The sequence below is a fragment of the Zalophus californianus genome, chromosome 8 (genome assembly GCF_009762305.2).
Source record: "Zalophus californianus isolate mZalCal1 chromosome 8, mZalCal1.pri.v2, whole genome shotgun sequence".
Lineage (NCBI taxonomy): Eukaryota > Metazoa > Chordata > Mammalia > Carnivora > Otariidae > Zalophus > Zalophus californianus.
The window spans coordinates 98,006,306-98,029,287 of NC_045602.1; the positions used below are offsets into that span (position 1 = coordinate 98,006,306).

The window sequence follows — 22,982 nt, forward strand, 5'->3', positions numbered from 1 at the left end:
GCATTTTTTTCCCCTTCCTCCAGCTTAGAGTGTTCTTCATAGATATGTTCATGAAAGTAGGTGCTGGAGGAATGTTTCATTTTCTGGGTACAGAAAACACACCTGAACAAGGCGATTAGAGGTAGGACATTGAGTGTTTTAAAGATGCCGAAATGAAGTGAGAATCCTTAATGTTCATACGTAACCTACAGGATGGCTGCAAGGAAGACGCAGGACTCTTGGCTTTAATGAGTGCACTAAGAAAATTGGCATGGATGCTGCTTGGGATATAGACAACTAAGCATAATTGAACAGAACGGGTAAAAGTAACTCCAGTTAGAATCATTAATATAAACTGCCTAATTAGCATGCAGCCAAGTAGCTTTCATGCATATAGTTAGATGTTTACGATTGATTTTAAGTCTTTTCTGAAGACTGCAATGAATTCTATGAATATGTTTGCTCAGCTTCAAAAATCCGTGCCTGGCACCTAGTGAAATGACTTGAAAGAAAAGACAGCAACTGGCAATGCCAAGTTCTGGTGAGAATACGGAGCATCTAAAAGTCTCATACACTGCTGATGGGAAGGCAAAATGACACAAGTACTCTGGAGAATGGTTTGGCTTTTTTGAAAATATGAAGTTTAACGATTTTAGCATGGAGAAAGAAATCCACTTCCTGGGTTTCTATACCAAAGCAATGAAAACTTAGATTCACACAAAACCTTGTATGTGGATGTTTCTAGTGGCTTATTCATAATTGTTAAAAACTGGAAACAACCCAAAGGTCCTTTAACTGATGAATGGGTATAGAGAAGGTGGTATAATTAAGTACTGCTCAGGAATAGAAAGGAAGCAACTATTGATACAACCACATGGATGAATCTCGAATGTATTTGCTAAGTGAAAGAAGTCAGACTCAAAAGACCACATACTGTATGATTCCATTATATGACATTCTAGAAAAGACAAACTCTAAGGACAGAAGGCAGATTAGTGGTTGCCAGAGGATGGAGACGGAGAGAGGGATTCACCAGAGAGGGGCACAGGGGAATTTGGGGGGAGGCGTCATGGTACAGTTCTACATTTTGATTGTATTGGTGGCCACACATCTGTATGCATTTGTCAAAACTCACAGGACTGCCTACTAAACCTGGTGAATAATACTGTATGAAAATGATACCTCAATAAACCCGACTTAAAATAGAAAGCCTGTAGCTTGAGGGAAGTTTCTGGGATGGTGGGAATATTCTGAATCTCATCTGCATAGTGTTTACATGGGCATAAATATATAAAACAACTCATCAAGCTGTACACTTAAGATTTGTATGCTTTATGGGCACCAGTGAATGCATTTTACATCTTATTTAAAAAATAAATGAAGACAAAAAAAGTCTGGCATACATAATACGAGATAGGGAGAGAGATGGGATGCTGGGACAGAGGGTTAAATGACTCTCTACAACCCTCTGGGGGGACTGGGATGTTTGAGAATAGCAGGCAAGAAGGCTGTGGACCCCAAAAACAAATGTCACAGGTCACAGTCTTGCTTAAGGCTGACTCTTTATATCAGTGTGTGTTTGTGGGGGTTTTGTGTTTGTTTTTTCTTCTGTTTCTTTACTCAGTTCTACTTCTGACAGCTGTGTTTCCATTTCTAGCAATTTTCCCAACACATCCTCTGCTGCAGAGTGCAAAGAGAAGGCCTAAGCTCTGGGGACACAGACATTTGGGTCAGAAGCTATATGACCGTCGGCAAATTTCTCCATACTTTTTCATCTGGCAGGTTTTTCCTCAATGAGTCACTCATTTATACAGAAGGCTTGGTGTCTCAGGGATCTTCATGAACATTAATCTTTCAGCAACAAGTTTGGAACACCCCATTTTGTACTAATATTCCTTTTAGAGGGTTTGAATGGTTTCTGGAACATACTTTCTGGAGCAGTAACAGAGAACCGTAAAAACTCCATGGCCTCATTATCACATCATTTGCACAGGGCCAATTGATCTGTATGATATCAATTCTGTTAATTCTTCCCTGGAGTGCAGTGGGGCAGAGTCCCACTTACTTTTTTACACAGAACGAAAACGGCTACAGCTCCTAAGCATCTGACTTTATTCCCAGAAATACGGAAAAGTTCAAAGGTGTGCCTACCCCCAACGGTAATGGACCAGAGTCACATGGGAGCATCTTAACATGGATGGCAAGAATAGTCATCCTTCACCTCTGAGGTCAGGGAGAAAGGAAATTTAAACATGTTCTTGAATATACTGGGATAGGAGTTTTGCTGGTTTTGTTTTTTGTACTTTGAGTAGGCAGATAGAGTTTATTTTCAGGTTATTGGTCACCGAGAGATTTTGGATCCAATGCTGCTGCGTGCTCACTGTTGTGCATCTTCAACCTGCTGCCATCAAGCCCTGGACATATCCCAGAACTACAAAATGCACATACTCATGACTGTCATGAGCCTTGGGGCCTGCTTTGCTGTGGCTGAACCCTCTACAATCCATCTGTTAGCCTTGAAATACTTCCCTTTTCTGGTTCAGGGGTGCAATGAAGCAAGCTACTAGGAGCCGTGCCTTCAGTAGTCCTACCAAGGTTTAAACAGTCACAGGGTGGATTAACAGTGTGAAGGTTCAATGAGGTGAATCTGATGAACAAAGTATTTTATTTCTAGGCTGAGTTTTGCCTGGTAGCATTTGTCTCCTTATGTAAAGAGAGTGCAAATTACTATCCCATCATCTTCTCTACTGTATTGAATTATCAATATAATTGTAATCAGCACTTCTGGAAAGTGCTGATGGCCTATTTTGTACTTGTTTGTGTTAATCAATGTTAATTACAAAGCAAGCACAGGGGTTAAGAAATTATAATGGGTTTAATTAAGCTTGACAGTAACAAATGGCATAACCTTTATGTTATGACCTGGTTAGAGGAACGAAAAAGGACAAAATGTGCCAAAGAATCATCACATAAGAAGTTCATATTTATATACTGGTTATCTACAGAAATAGAATAATGTAATGAGTTTATTGGTTTTGCTAATTATCAACTTCAACATTTACTGATCTGGCAACACTGAGGTACAGAGAACTATAAGACCTGTTCTTTAGCCTTAAAGGATTTGTAATCGATGGGAAGTGAGACACAAGAAAACCAGGGTTTAAAATTCTCCAGTGAGGGCACCTGGGTGGCTCAGTTGGTTAAGCGTCTGCCTTCCAGCCTACGTCATGATCCTGGGGTCTTGGGATCGAGTCCCACGTCAGACTCCCTGCTCAGAGGGGAGTCTGCCTCTCCCTCTCTCTCTGCCCATTCCCCTCCCCCTTCTTAAGCTCTCTCTCTCGCTCGCTTGCTTACTCTCTCTCAAATAAATACATAAAAACTTAAAAAAAAACAAAATTCTCCAGCAAGTAGCAAATGAGTGCTGCCAACTATGGTGCAAAGCATTTGGTAGAGGGAGTGATTGCTGTGAATTTGTACCCTGGGGGAGGACTACAGATGGTGGAACCCAAAGGATGAACTGAAGGTAGGAGAGAAGGAGAGGAGATGGCATTCCTGCTGGATGCACAGCTGAATCAAAGGTGTGTCAGTGGAAATGCAGAGTATGTGTTCAGAGAGCATGTCTTCTTCCACGAATCTGCTTCACTGATTTAAGTTCCACTGAGATGGGTGGGTGGTGAGGAAAGCAGTCTCCATAGTCTCGCTGCTGGTCTGAGCCTGTCTGCCCGTCTCCTCATGTGTAATATAAGAAACAGCCATGAAGACTCTTCCAGCTCCAGACTACACCTCCAAAGCCCTTGATGAGGGCCCTGGTTCACAGCTGTTTTTTATGTCACTCATATTTCTGTATGATTAAAGGTCTCCTGAATCCCCATATCCATCTAAAACCTTTCTTATTATATAAGATTGGATGTATTTGAATGTAGCCAATAGCACACACATACCCTAAACCAAACAGCTTAAGCAACAAATTGGGTTTTTGCTCATGAGATTTGTCAGGGAGGAAAAAACCTTTTTCTCTACTCTTAAGTTATAACCTGGGGTGTGTGAATTAAACTGGTGGATGAAAGATTAACAGGAGAAAGGGCTTATTTTGTCTGCATATGGAGGGCATCACAGAAATGAAATGAAAATTCCCCAAAGTGCTCAGACCTAGGAGCTTACATACCATTTTAACAAAGGGTGATAAATTGCAGAGGACACCAGACAAAGGAAAAGGGGCAGTATATTGTGAGAAGGTAAATATATGAGGGAAACTAATAGAAGATGAGGGTTTTTTTTAGACTCTCTCCAGTAATAAGGACAGTTCTTCTGTTGGTAGGGGAGAGGAGAGAAGAAGCACCTGCACAAAGGGAAATTTATGTCCTGCTTTTAGGCAGATGGGGGAGAGAAAAGTGCTCTTTCTGAGTTTGCGTCTTCTTAATTGCCTTCAGGTTACTTTAATTCTTATGTCAGAGTGGCATATTTTGGGGTGGAATACTCTGATCCCCTCAGTCAACAAGAAGTGGTTCTGCCGGTCTGGATGGGCTCTGTCACTCTGGGCTGCCTTCACTCATCCATCTATGATCAGCTAATGAGTTGGCTGGGGCAGGCTGGGGCCAGGTGACCCCACTCCCATGTCTGGTGGTTGGCTGGTTATTGGCTGTGGCACTGGGTTTGAATGGGTCACCCCATCATTCAGCAGGCTAGCCTGGGCTTGCTCACATGACAGCAGCAGGGTCCCTGGAGTGAGACTGGAAGCATGCAAGACCTTTTGAAACCTAGGTTTGAAGTAACAAATTTAATTCTGCAGCGTTTTGTGAGCCAGAGCAAGATATGAGGGCAGCCATATTAGAAAGGTGGAGAAACAGACTCCAACCCTGCTTGGGGGTTGCTGCAATGTGACACTGCAAGGTGTAAGTGCAGGAGGGGAAGCATTTGTAACTATCTTAAAATCTCTCACACTGTTTTAGGTAAAGAGGCTTTCTCACTGTTCCTGGAGCAGGACCCCTGCATTTGTTCAACGTATTTTTCCTGGCTCAGAAGTCAGCTCTTAATCCATCTTGGAGTTCAAATTCCATCCCTTCTGCAAGGCCCATATTCAAAACTAATTTATCCATGGAACTTTACCCCATCCCTTCAACTAAATGCGGTTTCTCACTCTGAAGAGTTGAAATGTTGCCACAGACTCTACGAGTCCATAGATTCTGAACTATTTGTACCCACAGGTATAGTTATATGCAATTGAAACAATCTTTTTTTCATCTTAGTATATGAAATGACTATGATTTAAGGTGATAGTTTCTATTAAATTGAATCTTCTGTGATTTCTTCATTCACTTCTGCTGTAAAAGCTGGCATTCATAGCTACCTGCTATAGCTTGGTAGCAAAATTTCTATGTATGTCTTTTGTGATTATCTTTACTGTTACTTTGCAGTTCAGGTTTCACACTCAGGCTTTTTCAAATTATCTTTGCATTTAAGGTTTAGTATTTTAGAAGATCCTAAATTTACCTTCATATTTTATGACTTAGAAAATGAAAATGGTTCTGGTTTTGGATTTGATATCTGTAATTTCTGTTTTTGAGACTACTATGCATTTATATGAAAACCAGAACACTTATTTTTGTTTATTGGCTCAACTGCATCGCCCATAAATTCAACTTAAGTTCCAGGTGTAAGATACCCCCACAAGAACATATTAAGTGTACTGTGTGATAGAGAGCTTGAGGTCGGTACTTCTCGCACATAGGAAAACAGATGGCTTTCTGAGATGTCAGTTGTATCCTATGTTCCAATTGAAGTGTGTCCGTTTGCTGTTTATCAGGGATTTTTAAAAGTCATGTTTGTGAGAGAGTAAATCAATTTTATTCCTTAAAGGCTAGGGGAAGAAATGCATAGCTGGATATATAGCTGATAAGGATGTTGTATTTTTTTTTCTTTCTGATGATCATATTTTAAGATAATTCAAATATTTTGTGGCGGAGTAAACATTCTATTCTAGTGCTAGCTCACTTTCAAATGAACAAGCTAAGACTCAGGGATTTTCGATCACTCAGAACTATTTGGCAGTAAAGAGAATGCTAAACATCAGAAAAAGAAAAAAGAACAATAAATGAAGACCCAAATAAACTACATCAAAACAAGCAAAATACCCCCCTCTCCATCCCCACTGCAGTGTCCATTTGAGAGTCGAGGCCTTACTGCCTAGTCAGAAGCTCCACGCCAGATGTCTGGAGTCTAGTGTGTCTGCGGGGCTGCGGGGTTGCGATGCTGTTTTGTGTCAAATGGCAATGACACAGAAGGTCAGTGGGTTTATAGACATGTGTAGGCTGCTGGAAATAAAGAACGAAATAATGAATTAAACTTCACAACCAACCAACAAAACCCCAGGCACCGCAAATCGCTTTAATTAGTAAGCGAACTCCTACAAAGTATAATTCGTCGTCTGTCAAAATCTGAGCTCTGGCGCTGCAGGGCGTGGGCCCCTCGAGTGCTCCCTGCGCCCAGACCCTGGACCCCCGCAGTGTGGTCGGGAGCAGTGGTGGCGGTGATTGGCGCGAGTGTCGGCCTACACCCTCCCAGGAGGGAGGCGCGCGCCAGTTTGTCCCCGCACAGCTCCCATATAAGGCGGACCCCGCCCCTGCCTGGGGTGGCGAAGGCGGCGCGCGGGCTCCCTGGCGGCGCCTCTAACCAGCCCGCCCCTACCGCGCATGCTCGGGACGGCCCGGTCCAGCTTCCGGCGCTCCTTGTTTTCCTGCAGCTCGCGTGGTCAAATCTGCATCCAGCTCTGCGCCAGCAAAGCGGGGAAAAACCCAGGGTTTTCAGGGCTCTGGAAGCAGATGGGAGGCCGATTCCTAGCTGCCGGGCTCTAGGGAAGCTAATAGTGATTTCATATCTGAGTGGGTCACGTCTGCCGACATCATCTCACTTAATGCATTAGCCAACTCCATGGAGTTGTTTCTATTGCTGTAAGGCAAAAGCCTCCGCGGTGCCCCGCCATGCAGACTGGAGGACGACCAAAGCTAGTGTTAGTGAAGGAGCTGGGGCTCAAACCCAGCAGTCCAGCCTCCACTCCCCGTGGCTTCTTGTCAGCTGCCCGAAGGGGCAGTAAAGGTGGTCCTGGGGCTGGGCTGGGGTGGGTTGTTTGTGCTGAGGGGCCCTGAGTGTGGTGGTAGGAGGAAGGCAAGGCTCAGGTCTTGGTTGGGGCCCGCAAGTAACCCTGTGGCTCACAGGTGGGCTCCTGGGTGTGTGTGCACAAATGCTTGAATGAATGGAATGGTTGAATGAATTTACATTCTTAAGAAGAGGGAGGTGGTGGGGTGGGGTGGGGTGGGATGCGGGGTGGGGGGAAGGACTCGGGAAAAGAGGCTAGGTCTGCCCTCACTTCTTAGGTCCTAAGTTTTAAAGAGAAGGTTGCTGTCACCCCTGAATACGTTATGATTAAAACTGAAAAAACAAAAAACAACTACTGAACTGTAACATAAGTGAAAAAAAGTCCCACGATCTTATTTCAGACAATGTAGCCATTCTCATCAGCATTTTTAAACATCCAGTACCCTTTGTATTTTCATTTCTCGGTGTCCCCGAATTGAGGGATCCAAAACACACAACTCGGTTGGGTAGACTGCAGCAGAGAAGGCCCTAGTGGATGGAGCTCCCCACAAACAAGCTATGATAATCTCCGTCCCTCAGGTTCTTGCTCTGTAAATTGGTTGAGCTAAATCCTGCACTGTGGGGGGTAAAGTCAGTTCCTAGTTGAGGGCTGAAAAACTGTGTTTTCGGTAATCAGAGCCCCAGGATTGAGGTCTCTGCTCTGGCCCTACATGACTGCGACCCCTTCCTCTTCCTCCCCCGTTTTTCAGGTGATAAGGCTGGGTTGCAGCTTTCCTGAAATCACTCCTCCCCGGTGACTGACCGTTGGTGACTTCCGGGCCACCTCCTGCAAGGAGGTTCTTCCCGCCTCGGCGACCTTAGGTTGTGGCGCTCCGGCATCCCGACCCCGCCCCTCCCCGCCGCCGGGCCGCCGCCAAACCCCGGCGCGCGGATCACGCGGGCCGGAGCCGCTCTGGGCATGCTCAGTGGCCTGGCAGGTGGGGCCGCCGCGGGACGCCTGGTCCGGCCGGGAGCAGAGGGGCGGGGGCGGAGAGAGGGAAGTGGGCGGGAGCCGGGGGCAGAGTCGCGAGAGTCGCCGGTGGCCGCGGGGCGCTTGGCAGGTGGGAGCCCGCGTGGGCCGGGCCGGGATGAGCAATGGCATCAGTCAAGGTGGCCGTGAGGGTCCGGCCCATGAATCGCAGGTGAGTTGGGGGAGGCCATAGGCGGTCCCCCGTTGCGCCCCCGTCCGGACGAACTAGTCTCCAATTCCCCTCAAAGGCCATCCTGTACTTAAGTGTCACGGGATGGTCTCTGGCCCACTGGTCCCTGGCTGTGGCCTCTGGGGGCCTGGAGCGTTTCACGCTTTGCTGTCCCTTTTACGCTGCCCTGTTGGGGACAGCTCTGGGGATACACAGTTCACGAGGCCAGGAGAAGAGTCCTGTCCCACTAACTTGTGGAGGTTTACATGTTTCCCCTTTTCAGAAGCGTCAGGGGATCACTTTCATGAAGGCTTAAAATCCTTCTGAGGGAATATGAGAGTGGTCATGGGACACCACAGCTGTCAGGCGAACTCCCCTCAGTTGTGTCAACTCACAAGTTCTCTATTTACAACAATATTTTTAATTGCTTAGTGAGAGATGATTTCACTTGCCTGAATGTGAACCCTGACTTCTAATAGGTAACTGAGCAGTTCTTAACTTCTGTTCAAGAGTGGATGGGAAACTTCAGCAAAGTTTTCACTTAAGGGGAAAAAAAAATCAAGGACACTTAGGCACACGTGTTGGAAATCTGCTGGTGTTAAGAGAGGGGAGGAGTTATAAACACATTTAGAATCCAGTCTTGTATTTTTCTACAAAGTAATGCTTTTCAGAATGATTTGACTCTTTATTCTTTGAAAAATAATCCCAGCTTCCTTCTCAATGACCTCTTTATAATCAGTATGGAAAGATGCTTTAGAAGAGTTGCTTTTTAAATTGGTTTAACTTTGAAGAATGAAGTAGACCTAAATGGGATGTGTCCTTCGGAGTTGACAGGCCCAGTTCACACAAGGCCATTTGTTTTTATTGGCTTCTCAGTCAAGTTGTTGGACATTTGATTTACCATATGGCCTTTCCACTTTCTCATATCAACTTGTGGAGGTCATTGTTTGGTAGTTCTGACAGCTGACTGGGGCATCCGAAGATCATAAAATCAAGTTATTGCCAGAATCTTCTTTGACTCACCTGAGTCTGTTTTTTCTATTGGCAAATAGGGAATCATTACTCTGGTTTGTGACTGTTGAAAACCAGCGCTTTTGTCGTTTTTAAGTTATTTATAAAGCTTTTTAGGAAGAGTTTGACTTTTTTGTAAGTCCAAAGAGAATATGGATGTTGCTATGTATATTCAGTCATACAAGACAAACAGACCCCAAAGTCATTTAGATGATTTAAAAAGATTTTTCTTTATTCTGGATTTACATGTATAAAGAAGTTCCTTTCTCTCTTTGGAATAACATGAACACATGCTAGAAGATTGTATTGGTAACTTTAGAAAGCACCTACCAAATGCACAGTATTGTCCTGGGTGCTATATGGGGGATAAGGTGAGTGAGGTTTAATGAGTATCTTCTAAGAGCCCACTACCTAATGGGGGAGGGACTACATACTGGCAGGACTCTCCTAAAACATGGGGCTGGTTGGGAGTGATGGTCCAAGTGCAGTCCTTTGCCAGTCGTAGGCCTGGAGGCCAGTTATATGGAGGGGCTGCAGGAAGAGTCCAAAAGCCATGTGCTCTGAGGTGGTAGATTGAAGTGATGGTATTTGTACTTTCAGCAGAGAGCTTTGGTGGTGGCATCAGGATTAGGGCAAGAGCTAAGGAAGTAGCAGTCTGAACCAAAAGCATAAATGGGAAGGCTGGATAGATACACTGAGACAGTTTCCTGGAAGACCTGAGAGGATTTTGCTGATCCTTGGATGGGAAGGAGGGGGAAGGGGAGAACATAGAACCCTTAACTGAGGTTTGATGGTCAAGGAGGTGGAAGAGGTTTGGGGACGGTGGATAGTGAGGTTGGTGTATTCTCTCTTGGATCCGTAGAGTCATATGAGATGCAGTAAGTGTCAAGACAAGCACAGTGTTGTCACAGAGTGAGTGCTGCCCTCGTGTTGACCCTGTTGATCTATCTGAAGTGTGGGGAGGACATCTGTCTCTTTGGTGATGTTCAGTAGACTGTTAGAAACATGGGTTTAGGTCTCAGGTGATTTGAGGACTGACATTTGGAAAACTTTTGCACACAGATGACAGTCTAAGAATGTTACAGTGAGGAGATTTCTCAGGAGGAGGAAGTCTTATCTTTATGTGTATATGGACACACATGCACACATACGTATACACATATGTGTGTGTATATAGAGAGAGAGCAGGTTAAAAACATGTTACAGTGAGAAGAAAAGGATTGGATACTGGGATATCCTTTTCTTGAGAATTCTAGGGAGAAGATTGGCTTGCCCTTCGTGGAGGAACCAGCATAGCAAATTGTCATGGCAGGGAAAGGAGCAATGTCTCTTGAAGGAGGTGGTGGTTGTTGGTGTCAGATGTTGCCAAGATGGTGCCCTGAGGGTGTAAGATGAGGTCCTTGGTCTTGGAGATAGGAACGTTGGTAACCTTCCAAAGACAATGATCCAGAAGTTGGCAGTGAAATGGAAAGAGGCATACAAATGGCCGACCAAAAGTATCTGACCTAAACATGCGAATTATAATAGCAGAAGAAACCATTTTTTATCAGTGAGATTGGTGGACGTTGACTGAACATCAAGTGCTGGCGAAGGGGCGGTGATGAAATCATAAACGGTCAGAACCTCTGAAACTTTTTTATTGGGAAATTTGACAGGAATTGTCAAGATTAGAAATTTATAAACCCGGGCACCTGGGTGGCTCAGTCGTTAAGCGTCTGCCTTCGGCTCAGGTCATGATCCCAGGGTCCTGGGATCTAGTCCCACATCGGGCTCCCTGATCAGCGGGAAGCCTGCTTCTCCCTCTCCCACTCCCCCTGCTTGTGTTCCTGCTCCCTCTGTGTCTCTCTCTGTCAAATAAATAAAATCTTTAAAAAAAAAAAATTTATAAACCCACCAATTGGTCGGTTTCATTTCTAAGAATTTATTTTATGGATTATATTCCTACCTACCAGGATGAACATGGGATTGCAGATGTAAAAATTTTTGTTCTGTTAATCTTTAGAGGCATTTTAGGCAAAGAGGGAGCAACCAACAGAAAGCAAAGGCCTGGGGTATTGGGAGGTGAGGACTGCTGTTGCAGGCTCTAAAAGGATGGAGGCACAGGGTGAGATGTGACCTTCTGAGCCAGGAGCCTTTGCAGTAACTAGTCCTTGCAAACAAACACCCAGTGCTTGATTCAGGCTAAGATGTGATGCGTTTATATTTACTACCGTGGTGCTTTGGGTTATGTGGCAGAAGTAGTTGTGAAAGAGCCGTGTGCTGTGATGCGATCATCACAGCAGCTGCCTTTACTGAGAGTTTCCTCTGTGGCAGTGGTACAAAATCTAATTTAATCTTTGTAACAGTCTTAGTAGGTACAGACTATTATTGTCATGCTGTAGTACAGATTGGGAGACATAGTTAACTTGCCCGAAGTCAGTTTCTGAGGACGGTCACAGCTCTACTTTTTGGGAAAATGAGTAAAACCTTCGCCAAAACAATTTGCTCATAGTTTTTTATGGGCAAATTTTAACATTTATGTATTGTCTTTTTATGCCTTATGTATGTAGTCTTATGTATTCCTTTTTCTTTGTGATTTCTTCCATTGTTCTTAGGCCTGGCCTTTTCTTTTTTACTGGTTTCATTTTTTAAGAATTTTATGAGATTTTTTTTCCAACAAAATTCCAACAAAAATAATGATTTGGTAAACTAATTTGTCCATTTCCTTTTGGTTTCACTTGTTTGTTTTTTCATGGAAACACTAGATGATTCTGTTCTTCCTTCTTTTTTTTTTTTTTTTTTTAAGAGAGTGTGGGAGTGCTGGGCCTGGACGGGCAGAGGGAGAGAGAGAATCTTAAACAGGCTCCATACTCAATGCAGAGCCCGATCTCACCACCCTGAGATCATGACCTAAGCCGAAATCAAGAGTCCAACACTTAACCGACTGAGCCACCCAGGCGCCCCAGTAGATGATTCTCTACTGTCATCTGTCCTGTCCCATTGATTTGCCAGTGTTGATGGGGCTGGGATCTGAGGGCAGACTGCGTGGGTTGCAGTTTTGGCTGTCATTTACAAGCTGGGTAAAATTTGGGCAAGAGACTTAATTGTTCTAAACCTCAGTTTTTGCAGCTGTAAAATGGGTGATAGTAATTGTACATACCTTATAGGTCTTTTTTCATATATACCATGATTCACACACAACACATTTGAAAGCTCTGTAGATTTGTAAAAGATTGAAGCTTTATAGATATGTAAAAGACTCATGAGGTGTTACATGCAATTCACTCATATTTTCTGTTCTGTCCTATTTTATTCTGTTGTCTTGTTAAAAAAATGCTATTTCTAGATCCACTAAATTGACTTCAAGATCTATTAATGATTTGCAGTTGGCAATATGAAGAACAACTGTTGTGAGGTTCAAATGAGATCGTGCATGTGGATAATGCTCTCCACACAGTACCTGGCATGCAGCAAGGGCTCTGTAAAGATTGGTTATTGTTATTACTGTTATTTTTTATAATTTAATGATTGTAACTTTATTCAATAACATATGAGTTTTTTTTTTACTAAAAAAATATTTACTGAGTGCTGGCAACAAGCCAGGTGATAGCTTTTTAATGTGCTTTCTTATCTGATAAGGCAAGACCACCTCATTCCTTCCCTTTTCTGGCTGTTTTTAGCTTTTCTTTCTGATTAGCTTCTCAGGTGGAATTTACAGTCATGTTTAGCAAGTTAAAAAGAGGAGAAGGAAAAAAATCACCATTGGTATTTATTTTGATTGGGATTGACCCCTTTAGGGTATACTGAAGTCTCATTTTAAGAGTGTCAGGGACTAGTTCGCGGTGGTCTCTCGGATCTCTGATGAAGACAGCAGACAGCTCGGGTGTTAGGGTTGGGAGACATCTGTCTAGATGCTTTGAGGCGTCAGGCATCATGCTCTTCTCTTTACCGTGGCAACTTCCTTTCCTGCTCCCACCAACTGAGTGACTGAGGGCTTTTTATGCCCATTTGATAGAGGGGAAACTGAGAGCCCTCGCGTAATAGTCCCTTGAGTCTGGACTTGAACCCAGTGTGTCTTACTCTCATTTCTGAAGCTCCTCCATTATACGGAACACTTGAGAGGAGGGCGGGGGACCGCGAGGCAGGTAGGAAAGAGTGCAGTTAACCAGGGGTTTTAGACCAACTGAAGCTTTGTGTAAGAATTAGTTGAGAGGCGGGTAGACAGGTAGACAGGGTGTTGTGAGGACTTTCCTTTGTTAAGCTTGGCAGTTTGGGCTTTCATTCTCCAGTTTGCTGGCTAGTATGGTAGCAATTGGCTCCATGGTGGCTATTTCACTTAACATTAAGTAGAATTTAAAATTTAGTTGCTCATTTGCACTAGTCACACTTTAAATACTCAGTAGCCCACGTATTGAACAGCGCTGATATAGAGCATGTCCATCATTGTGGAAAGTTCTGTTGGATGGTAAGACTGATCTGGCTTGAGTCCCAGATTACCACTTCTGAGTTTTGTGCCTTGGCACTTAAGTGCCGTGTGCTTCAGTTTCTTCATGTGCAAAGTGGAAATCTTCACAGGACCCACCCTGTGGGGCTGAGATGGTGACTGAATGCACTCACACTCACTAACAGTGTTGGTCCTCAAAGCGAGTGCTCTCTATATATTGGCTGTTATTTTTAGACACTGGGGGCTATTGATGGTTTTAAAACAGGGTTGTCATTTGCCATTTAGTATCTTCAGAAGTTTCATCTCATAGCAGGGAAGTGCTACCAGGACCAGCAACAATGAACTTTTATTTACTATTTGCCAAGTAGTGTGCTAAGTGCCCTTTATGCACTATATTACCCCATTGACTTTCCTATCGTTCTCTGGGATGCGAGACCCGGGGCCTAAATGTCTATATGAGTGGGCAGAGGCCAGTGCAGGAAGACCATAAAAAATTGAAATATGACCCATGACGATGTGATTCTGGACTGGATTGGAGTTGTAATATGTGTTAAAATTCAGCCAAGTACATTCAAAGTCTAGTAGGCTTTATTAAGCAATTCATGAATCAGGCAGCATCCTCACGTAGCAAGTAGAAAAGAGCTCCAAGGAGTCGTACAAAATGGAAGGTTTTTATGGGAAGGAGGATGGGGCAAGAAGTTATTAACAGAAGAAAGGAAAGGATTGTTTCAGGCAGGGTCACCTTCTTGGAGGAGAAGAACAGAGAGTCTTATTGGGTGGATCACCTTGTCTTCCTCTGGGGGTTGGGGAGGGCCCATGTGACAGATTACCTCAGTGGTGCTGACCAGAGACTTGTTGGCCAACTGCATTCCTGCGGGAGGTTGAAATTGCAATTAGGTTAGATATGAAGCCCCAGTTTGGTGACTTGGCCTAGCATACGTGACTCCATTTTGGAATTAGGAACCATAGGAAAGGGCACAATCAAAGGATAAGACTTGGAAACAAAATCCTGAAGAGGCTTTCACTGTATTTTCTGGCTGTGAAAATAATACATGCTTATAAAAACTTTATGCTCTGTAGAAAAGTGTACCAAAGAAATCAAATTGACAATCGCTCATAATTCCATGATCCAGGGATCACTACTTGTAAACTTTTGCTGCATTGGAATCCAGTCTTTTTTTCCCCTGTTAGTGTAGCAACATAAAATGTATACACTGTTTTATACCCTACTATTTGCATTTGCAAGAGACATCCGAAGACAAATCGGCAGGCCACAGGGAGGCCAGAGTCAAAAGATGAATGAGTGGTTTGGGATATTAAGTGGAAGAATGACCTTCCCCAAAGTCAGGACACGAGGATGAGCTGGTTGGATTGGAGGGGCATGGTGGTGAGTTGAGTTGGCTCTGGCTGCTGGTGGGGGAGCCAGGCATTAGGGACTCATGAGGTATCAGCTCTGCAATGCACATTTGGATGTGGGTTGCTTGAAGGTGATAGTGGATGTGGTGGAAGTGAGTTTGGTTTCCAAGGAGGACCATAGTGAAGAAGGAAGAGGGGTAGCAGAACTGCATAATTGGCAGTGTCCTGGGCAAGTGGATTTTACTGGGTCTTTAGGACTCATTCCTTTTTTTGTAGCACATTGATTCTCGGTGTGGTCCAGGCACAGCTGAGGATCACTGAGGCTCTTTTAGGGGGTTCCCAAAGTCAGAACTGTATTTGCAGTAATACTAAGATAGTTTTGCCTTTTACACTCTTCTCTCATGGGGGTATGGTGGAGTTTTCCAGAAGCACCGTGGTGTGCAATGATGTCATGGCTCATGTGCTCTGCATTCTATGTTTTAAAAATGTCTCAGTTTTAATTTCTTGTATGGTAACTGTCCATAGATAGTACTCCTGTTCTGTTCCTTCCTGTGGGGCACAGGGCCTGACATAGGCCCCAGCCCTCACCTGGGCATCTCAAACCTGGGCTAGGCAGAGGAGAAGTGTAGTGTGTGTGTCTGTTTTTGTTTTAAAGAAGAGCAGAAAACAGGTAGGGAGGTAGGGGGTTGGGGCAAGAAGGCTACTGGGGAAGGGAGGGATGTAGGGAGGGATGGCGAGAAAGAGAGCCGTGGTTTCTCACACAGGGAGTGGAATAGCTGTGATGCTTCAGGTGAGGTTCCCAGGGAGGCTTGTGCTGTCACTGACTCAGGGAGCTTGGAGCACATGGAGGTTTTATCCTTTCTTTTAGGTGGACTTGACAAGTAACATGAAGCAAGTGACTGATGATGTATTTTCACATTCAAAATTTAAAAATATCTTAATGTGTATAATGCATTTACACAAGATGTGAGTACTGGTAGTTTAAGAATGCTCTTTAGTGACATAGAATATCAAATAAACATAATTTGGCATTAACATCTTTGTTTTACTCAAGGAGGCTGTGAGTGAGAGATCAAGAGTGTGTTTGTCTTTCTGTCAGAGGTTGTTTAGAAATGTCCAGTTGTGCGATATGTAGTGCTTTGGATTGAAGTTGATTTATTTTGTACGTCCTCATTTCATGATTAATTTTGTAAATTATTTCAATAGCCTTTGCTGTTTCTGTGGGTTCTAGGATTGGGATGCCATCTTGTTTTGTGAAGGAAAATGTTATAGTTATACCTCCAGCCTGGGGGAGGACGTGATAGCGCCTTACAATCCCCAGCCCCCTTCCACAGGACTGAGAGCCTCTGGTTTATTTTGGTGGCTTGGACTACCTTCTGTCCAGCTCCAGTTGCAGAGACAGTCCAGGAAAAAGTCCTTCATGGGAAGGTGGGCATCGTTCCCTTGGATTCAGCCTGCTGATTCGCATTAAGCACAGAGGAGGTCACCGCCAGCAGGGCCTGGACGCTTCCCCTCACTGCCGGGCTCTGGGCTGAGCACTTGTTGCCTGCTCTGTCCATTTCCAAATACGTTCATTATTCATTGTTGCTGCATAGTAGAGGGGAAATGGCTATTTCTGTGATCAGCGTAGACACTTTGAGCAAATTTCAGTGGGATATGTAAAATTTAAAGTCATTTGAGAAAGAGCTTTCACTAATGGTGTTGATAACGTGATTTTTGTCATCTGTTACTATTGCTAGTCACTCATTCACTTACTAGGAACTCTGCTAAGTCTTAAGTGATCACTGTCTAATTTAATTCCTAGCAGCAGCCCTATAGGGCTGAATATGGTTAGCTCCATTTTATGGATGAGAAAACTGGGGACCAAAACTGGGGTCCAGACTCCAGTTTTATCACATCACACTGGTTTTCTGGCTTCATAGCATTTACCATTATCTGATTGTATGTGCGTGTGCATGTGTGTGTGCATATGAATGTATTTTTGTTTGTTTGCTTTTTTAATGGCTCCTTGCACATAAATTCTGTGAGAGGCAGTAACCCTGTCAGTCTTTACTGATGGCTGTTTCCCCAAAGCCTAGAACCATTCCTGGCAGAGATGGGTCCTCAGAAGATATTTATTGCATTAAAAACTGCCACCTCTTCTGTCCCTCTCCCGCATCTTTCAGCTGTGGATGCTTATAAGGAATCAAGAATCCTCAGCCCAGCATCTGTTATAAGAAATCAGGAATCCCTAGCCCGGCATCTGTAGGAGGAAAAGGGAGTTTCGATGATCCTTCTGTTGGGTATTAGGAAGACAGGAGAGGTGAAAGAGGCCTGGGAAGAGCCTGGGTGAAGAATGACAGCTCCAGAGCTTTCCCTGTGTATTAAGTTAATTATATGCAAATTACACATCGAATACTCATTATGTTTATCTCTTAAGGTTAGAGAATTGGCGATAAAACACACTGTGTTTAAATGATACATAGTTTATGGGACAGAACATTCATGTTCCTTTCTTCAGAAAAAGTTTTTTTTCTTTTTAACTTTTTATCCTGAAATAATTATTTTATTTTTTAAAAATATTTTATTTATTTATTTGACAGAGAGCGAGAGCAGGAACACAAGCAGGGGGAGAGGGAGAGGAAGAAGCAGGCTTCCCGCTGAGCAGGGAGCCCGATGTGGGGCTCGATGCCAGGACCCTGGGATCATGACCTGAGCTGAAGGCAGACGCTTAAAGACTGAGCCACCCAGGCACCCCCTGAAATAATTTTAGACTTACAGTTCCTGTATGCACTTCATCCAACTTCCCCTAATATTAGCATCTTACATAACCATGGTACAGCTCCCGAACTGAGAAATTAACACGGGTGCAAGACTATTAGCTGGATTTTAGTTTTACCTCAACTGTCCGTCCTCTGTTACAGGAGCCAGTGCTGGACCCCACACTGCACTTAGTTGCCATCTCTCCTTAATCTCTTCTGCTCTGTGACAGCTCCTTGGTCTCAGAAGAGAGCCAGTCAGTTAGCTTGCGAGATGGCCCTCAGTTTGGGTTTCTCTGATGTTTTATCATGATTGAATTGAAGATGCAATTTTGGTGATAACACCACATAAGTGATTTTCTTCTCTTCATTTCACATATGCCAGGCTTCATGGTGTCAGTTGTCTCCTTAGGGGTGACATTGACCTTGACCACTGGTTAACCTGGTATCTGCTGGTGGTATCTATGGTTGATAAATATCTGAAAGAGATAGTTTTCGGGAAAAGTTTTTGGTTTCAGTTTGTAATACTAGTTTTTCCCCATAAGAACCCATTTCAGATGTTCCGGTAAAAATTACTGTGAATATAAGATTCATTTAAAGCATTCCCCCTACCCAACTTAGTGAAAAAGAATTTATCATACTTAAAACAAAAGACATTTGTGCTTTGGAAGGCTGATGATGATTTTATAGGACTGTGTATTTCAGACATTTTCAGTAAGACATTTATCAGCTCAATGCATGCTGATGTTTTCTATTCTCTACTATTTCATTAAAAAAGATAATTGTTACCCACTAAATTCATTTGATGAGCTGCAATTTGAAGAACACTTAGTATAGTGAATTTATTATCCAGAACAAAAGTTGGTAAAAGCTAATTTTTTTTTTTTTTTTTTTTTACGTGAGAGAACACTGAAGTTAGGATGCTGTTAGATTGGAAGTCAGTCCTGTTTCTCCTAAGAAGCTGGGGGAGCTCACGATCCCAAGAGGATAAATCAAGCTTAGAGAATTTTCAACTTTTAAGAGTCTAGGATTCTGAACCCATCATGGGATGTCCACTCTCAAGAGCTTGCTCTCTTGAGCCCTCACGGCCTCATGTTCTCTCGCCAGGTTACACCTGCTGATTCTTGTTTTCAGGGTTTTATTAACAGAATCTAAATCATCACAGTAATTCTGCTTGGAAAATGTGCTTGGGGCAGAGGTAAAGCACTGTGTGAGCTCCCTCTTAGTGGGACTTAAAGTTCCCCAGGGAGGTTTCAAGAAAAAAAAAATAATTCAAGATGGTGGAGACTAGCTCAAAAGTGAGAAAAAATGTAGAGATGAAGCTTTTGAAAATACATTTTGGTCTGTTCTCTTCCTTTTCCTAAAGTTAGTGTTTAGGAAACACTGTGAGCTATCTTTACTTGATCAGATTGAAAGGCAATTGTGAGAAAAATGTCACTAGTCTGGGCTGGAGCTCATGTATGATGACCCAAATAAGGTGTTATTTTTTTCTTCTTCTTATTTGTTTTGATAGGGGGGACGGGCGGTGTCTTACTAAGCATCCTGAAAGTATTGAGCCAGAACTCTGCCCTATCTAAAACACTGAATTGGGGGCACCTGGGTGGCTCAGTCGGTTAAGCATCTGACTCTTGATTTCGGCTCAGGACCGGATCTCAGGGCCTTGAGATTAAGCCCCGCATCGGGCTCTGTGCTCAGCACAGAGTCTGCCTGAGATTTTCTCTCTCCCTCTGTCCCTCCCCACTCTAATAAATAAATATAATCTTTAAAAAAAATAAAATGTTGCAGTGGTCTCTTACACGAACAGGATCGGGCACCAACGGAGTACTCCCCCCACCCCTGCCCTCACCCAGCAGCAGGTGGAGTGGTCCTTCTTTTCTTCTTTTTATTTTAATATTTAAAAATTTTTCATTATGGAACATTTACAGAAAGTTGCAGCATAGTACAGACAAAGCTTTCACCCAACTTCCCTAAATGTTCTAACCTTAGAAAATTATAATACAATTTAAAAACAGCAAAGTAACATTGACGCAGTGCTATTCACTAATCTGATTTATTCAGTTCCCCACGTTGCCCCACTAGTGTCTTTTTTTGGGTCTGAGTTCCAGTCCAGGATTGCACAATGCATTTAGTTGTCTTGTAAAACATCTTCTTAATTAAACTTTTTTTGTTCTTGGGGTCCACTTTGCCTATCCTGATATGATATTAAGGGTAAGAATAGATAACATTTCCCTTGGAAGAGCTCTGTCCATTTGAAAGGTTGAGGAATTATGTCTCCTGGCATCTTTTGTTGGAATATAGACAGTTTGAGCTGTTCACACCTTGGTTGGCTTAATTATTCCACATGTCAAATGAAAAGGACATGTGGGGACCTTTCATCCTGGATGGGGTGGATGGGTCTGGAGTTCAGAGTGAGTCGGGGGAAGGCATGTCTCAATGGTGTGTTAAGGATTGGTTTTAGGCATAATTAGCTAAATCTGTAGTACAGGGGCCACAAACCCAATGCCTACAGGGACCAGACAGGCCTGGAACCATCCACATTATAAACTGAGCAGAGGATGGGATAAGTAGCCTCAGATTCTTAGCTTCAGAATTGGGGAGGTAGTTGTGTGTGGAGGGGCACTTGGTAGTTTCTGTAGCAAATTTATACTGCCCCCCCCCCCGCGCCACAACACACTTTTAATTACTTGGCACTAAAGTTATCAAAGACGTTTATCTTTTACTCATGAAAGCAGATCACCATATGTAGTTGTGCTTTTCTATTTCCTGGAGCCTCTACTCTCTGGGGCCTCACCGCTATCTCTCTCCAGCTAGCAGAAGGGAGCTGGAGGGTGGGGCAGTGTACCCACTTCTTGTCCTTGGTGTGGAAGAGATGCATCGCTGGTGCTCGCCGTCCATTGGCCACATGGCCACACCTGGATGGGAGGAAGGCTGGGAACTATAGTGACTTTACTGGTTGGGACACCACTTTCCAGTGATAATTCTATACTGTAAAAGGGAAGTGTCTATTTCTACTGCGCCCTGTGTCTTGAGAGACGACTCTGTCCCAGCCAGTGATACCATTGAGGACCTTTGCACTCGCCTTTCCATCTGGTATGGGTGTGATGCAGATGTCCACATGTTCTGTTTCCGCCTTCCTTTACTTAGATGTCACCTCTTCAGTGATCCCATGGAAAATATCATCTCCCACCACTGGTGTTCCCTATCCCCCTTCTCGATTTTATTTTTTCTTTATCACATTTACCACAACTTGGCCTACTATGTATTTTCCTTATTTATTGGTATATTGTCTGAATCCCTCTATGAGGACAGGGGCCATTTCTGTCTCATTCTTGGTTATCTTTCTTGTGCTTGACATGTAGCAAGTATTCAAGTGTTGAATAAAATGGGAACCTGGACTTTCAAATGTTGGCAAGGATTATAGCTAAAACAAACAGATCACTATGCAGGCCAAGCAGACCATGTCTGTGGGTGTGATGCTGGCTGCCAGTCTAGGCCTTGGGTGGAGAACCAGGTGCCAGGGTCTGGGGCCAAAGACATGGGTTTGTTTTCTAGGTCCACCACTTGCTCATTGTGTGAGCTTGGGTGCATCATTTGGCTTTTCTGGGTCTCAGATCCTTCTAAAATATGAGACTAATTGTCCTCCCTCTGTCCCCTACCCCATGTTACTGTGATGATTAAATGAGGTAGATGATACCTAAAAACACCCAATATGCCAGAGATGCTCAGTTAATTCTTGGACTTACTGGTATCTAACTGTGCCGGTCCCTCTGCCAGGTATCAGGGGAATGCCTGCTGAGTGGGGGCAGTCCCAGCAAACTTCCAGAGAGAGGGGAGGCTTGATCTGGACCTTGTAAGATGGGAAAGAGTCATAGCAGAAGAAAGATCTTTCAGTCATTAAGTATTTATTGAGCACCTGTGTGTATCGGGAGCCGTTCAAAGATTGGAGATTCCTTGCTGAACAGGATGGATAAAGTGGCTGCCCTCAGAGAGCTTATATTCTCGTATGCTGCTGTCTAATAGAAGGCAATGTCAGCCACCTATGTAATTTAAGGTTTTCTGGTAGCCACATTAAAAAAATAAAAAAAAAATAGGTGAAATTAACTTTAACCATCTATTTAACCCATTATATTCAAAATGCCATTTCAACATGAAATCAGTGGAATGAGTATAAATGAGATATTTTAAACTCTTTTCTTGTACTAATTCTTTGAAATCTGGTGTGTTTTTTTATACGGTGCAACTCAATTTGGACTAACCACATTTCAAGTGCTCAGTAGCCACATGTGGCCGGTCTCTGCTATATTGGACAGCACGGGTCTAGGGAGTAAACAAAGATCATATGTAATGGCAGGTAGTTGGAAGTTTTATAAAGAAAATAAAGGGGTAGGTTACCATAGATACTAGTGGTCAAAGAAGGACTTTTTGTGTAGATAAAAGAAGGTGATGAACTGTGGGAATATCTAGGAAGAATGCTCTAGGCAGAAGGAATAGCAAGTACAAAGGCCCTGTGGCAAGCACATGCACTGGATACAGAAGGCCAGTGGGGCCTCCTGTGCAGTGAGATGGGGGGGGGTGCATCATGTAGAGCCCAGTAAGCCATGGTAAGGTCTTAGGCTTATTATTCTACGTGGGGTTTGGGCCACTGGAAGAGTTGGAAGAGTGAAAGAATGGAGTGACCTGATCTGAGTTTAGTTGTCCAAGGGTCACTTGGGCCACTGGTGGAGAATGGCCTGTAAGGGGGCAAGAATAGAAGTGGGATGATTTGAGCAAGAGGTGTAGGTGTATATGATTCATTTACCCTGCAAGCATTCATTGGCCACCTGTGAAGTGCCAAGCATTGTGCTTAGGCATTGGGGATACCAGTGGGCATGATCTGTATCCTCAGGAAGCTCAGGCTAGCAAATGAGTGACCTGCTGGTTCGTGGTGGCAAGGTTGAGTAGATGGGTAGATGGAGAAGGCAGGGAGCCATTCTGTTGAGGAGGCAGGTGTGGTGCTCTCTGGCTGTGCTGTTTCTTCGCTTGGCTGATCACCAGGCTAGAGTGTCAGGCTAAAAGAGCTTGAGCTTAGGTGACCTGTAAGACCTTCCTAGAACTGAGGTCAACAGCCTCTCTTCTGTGGAATGCGGACAGCTGCTGCAGGTGAGTCAGGGAGATGGGGGCTGATGCTCAGTATGTTATGCGGGCAGTGGACCAGTGCTGGAGGCA

The 22,982-nt window shown here is 43.8% G+C and overlaps 1 protein-coding gene across 7 annotated transcripts in view; it reads left to right on the forward strand.

The window, feature by feature from the left end:
- Nucleotides 1-8,095: 8,095 nt before the first annotated feature.
- The window catches only part of KIF16B (kinesin family member 16B), a 314,095-nt gene continuing 299,208 nt past the window's right edge, over nucleotides 8,096-22,982 (forward strand). For all 7 annotated transcript variants that reach the window (XR_003524843.2, XR_003524845.2, XR_003524844.2 and 4 more), the window contains exon 1: nucleotides 8,096-8,252. Coding sequence is in view for 4 of the 7 variants with exons in the window: in XM_027623368.2 (XP_027479169.2) it covers nucleotides 8,206-8,252 (47 nt within the window). In the remaining 3 variants the exon portion in view is untranslated. The remainder of the gene's footprint in view (nucleotides 8,253-22,982) is intronic.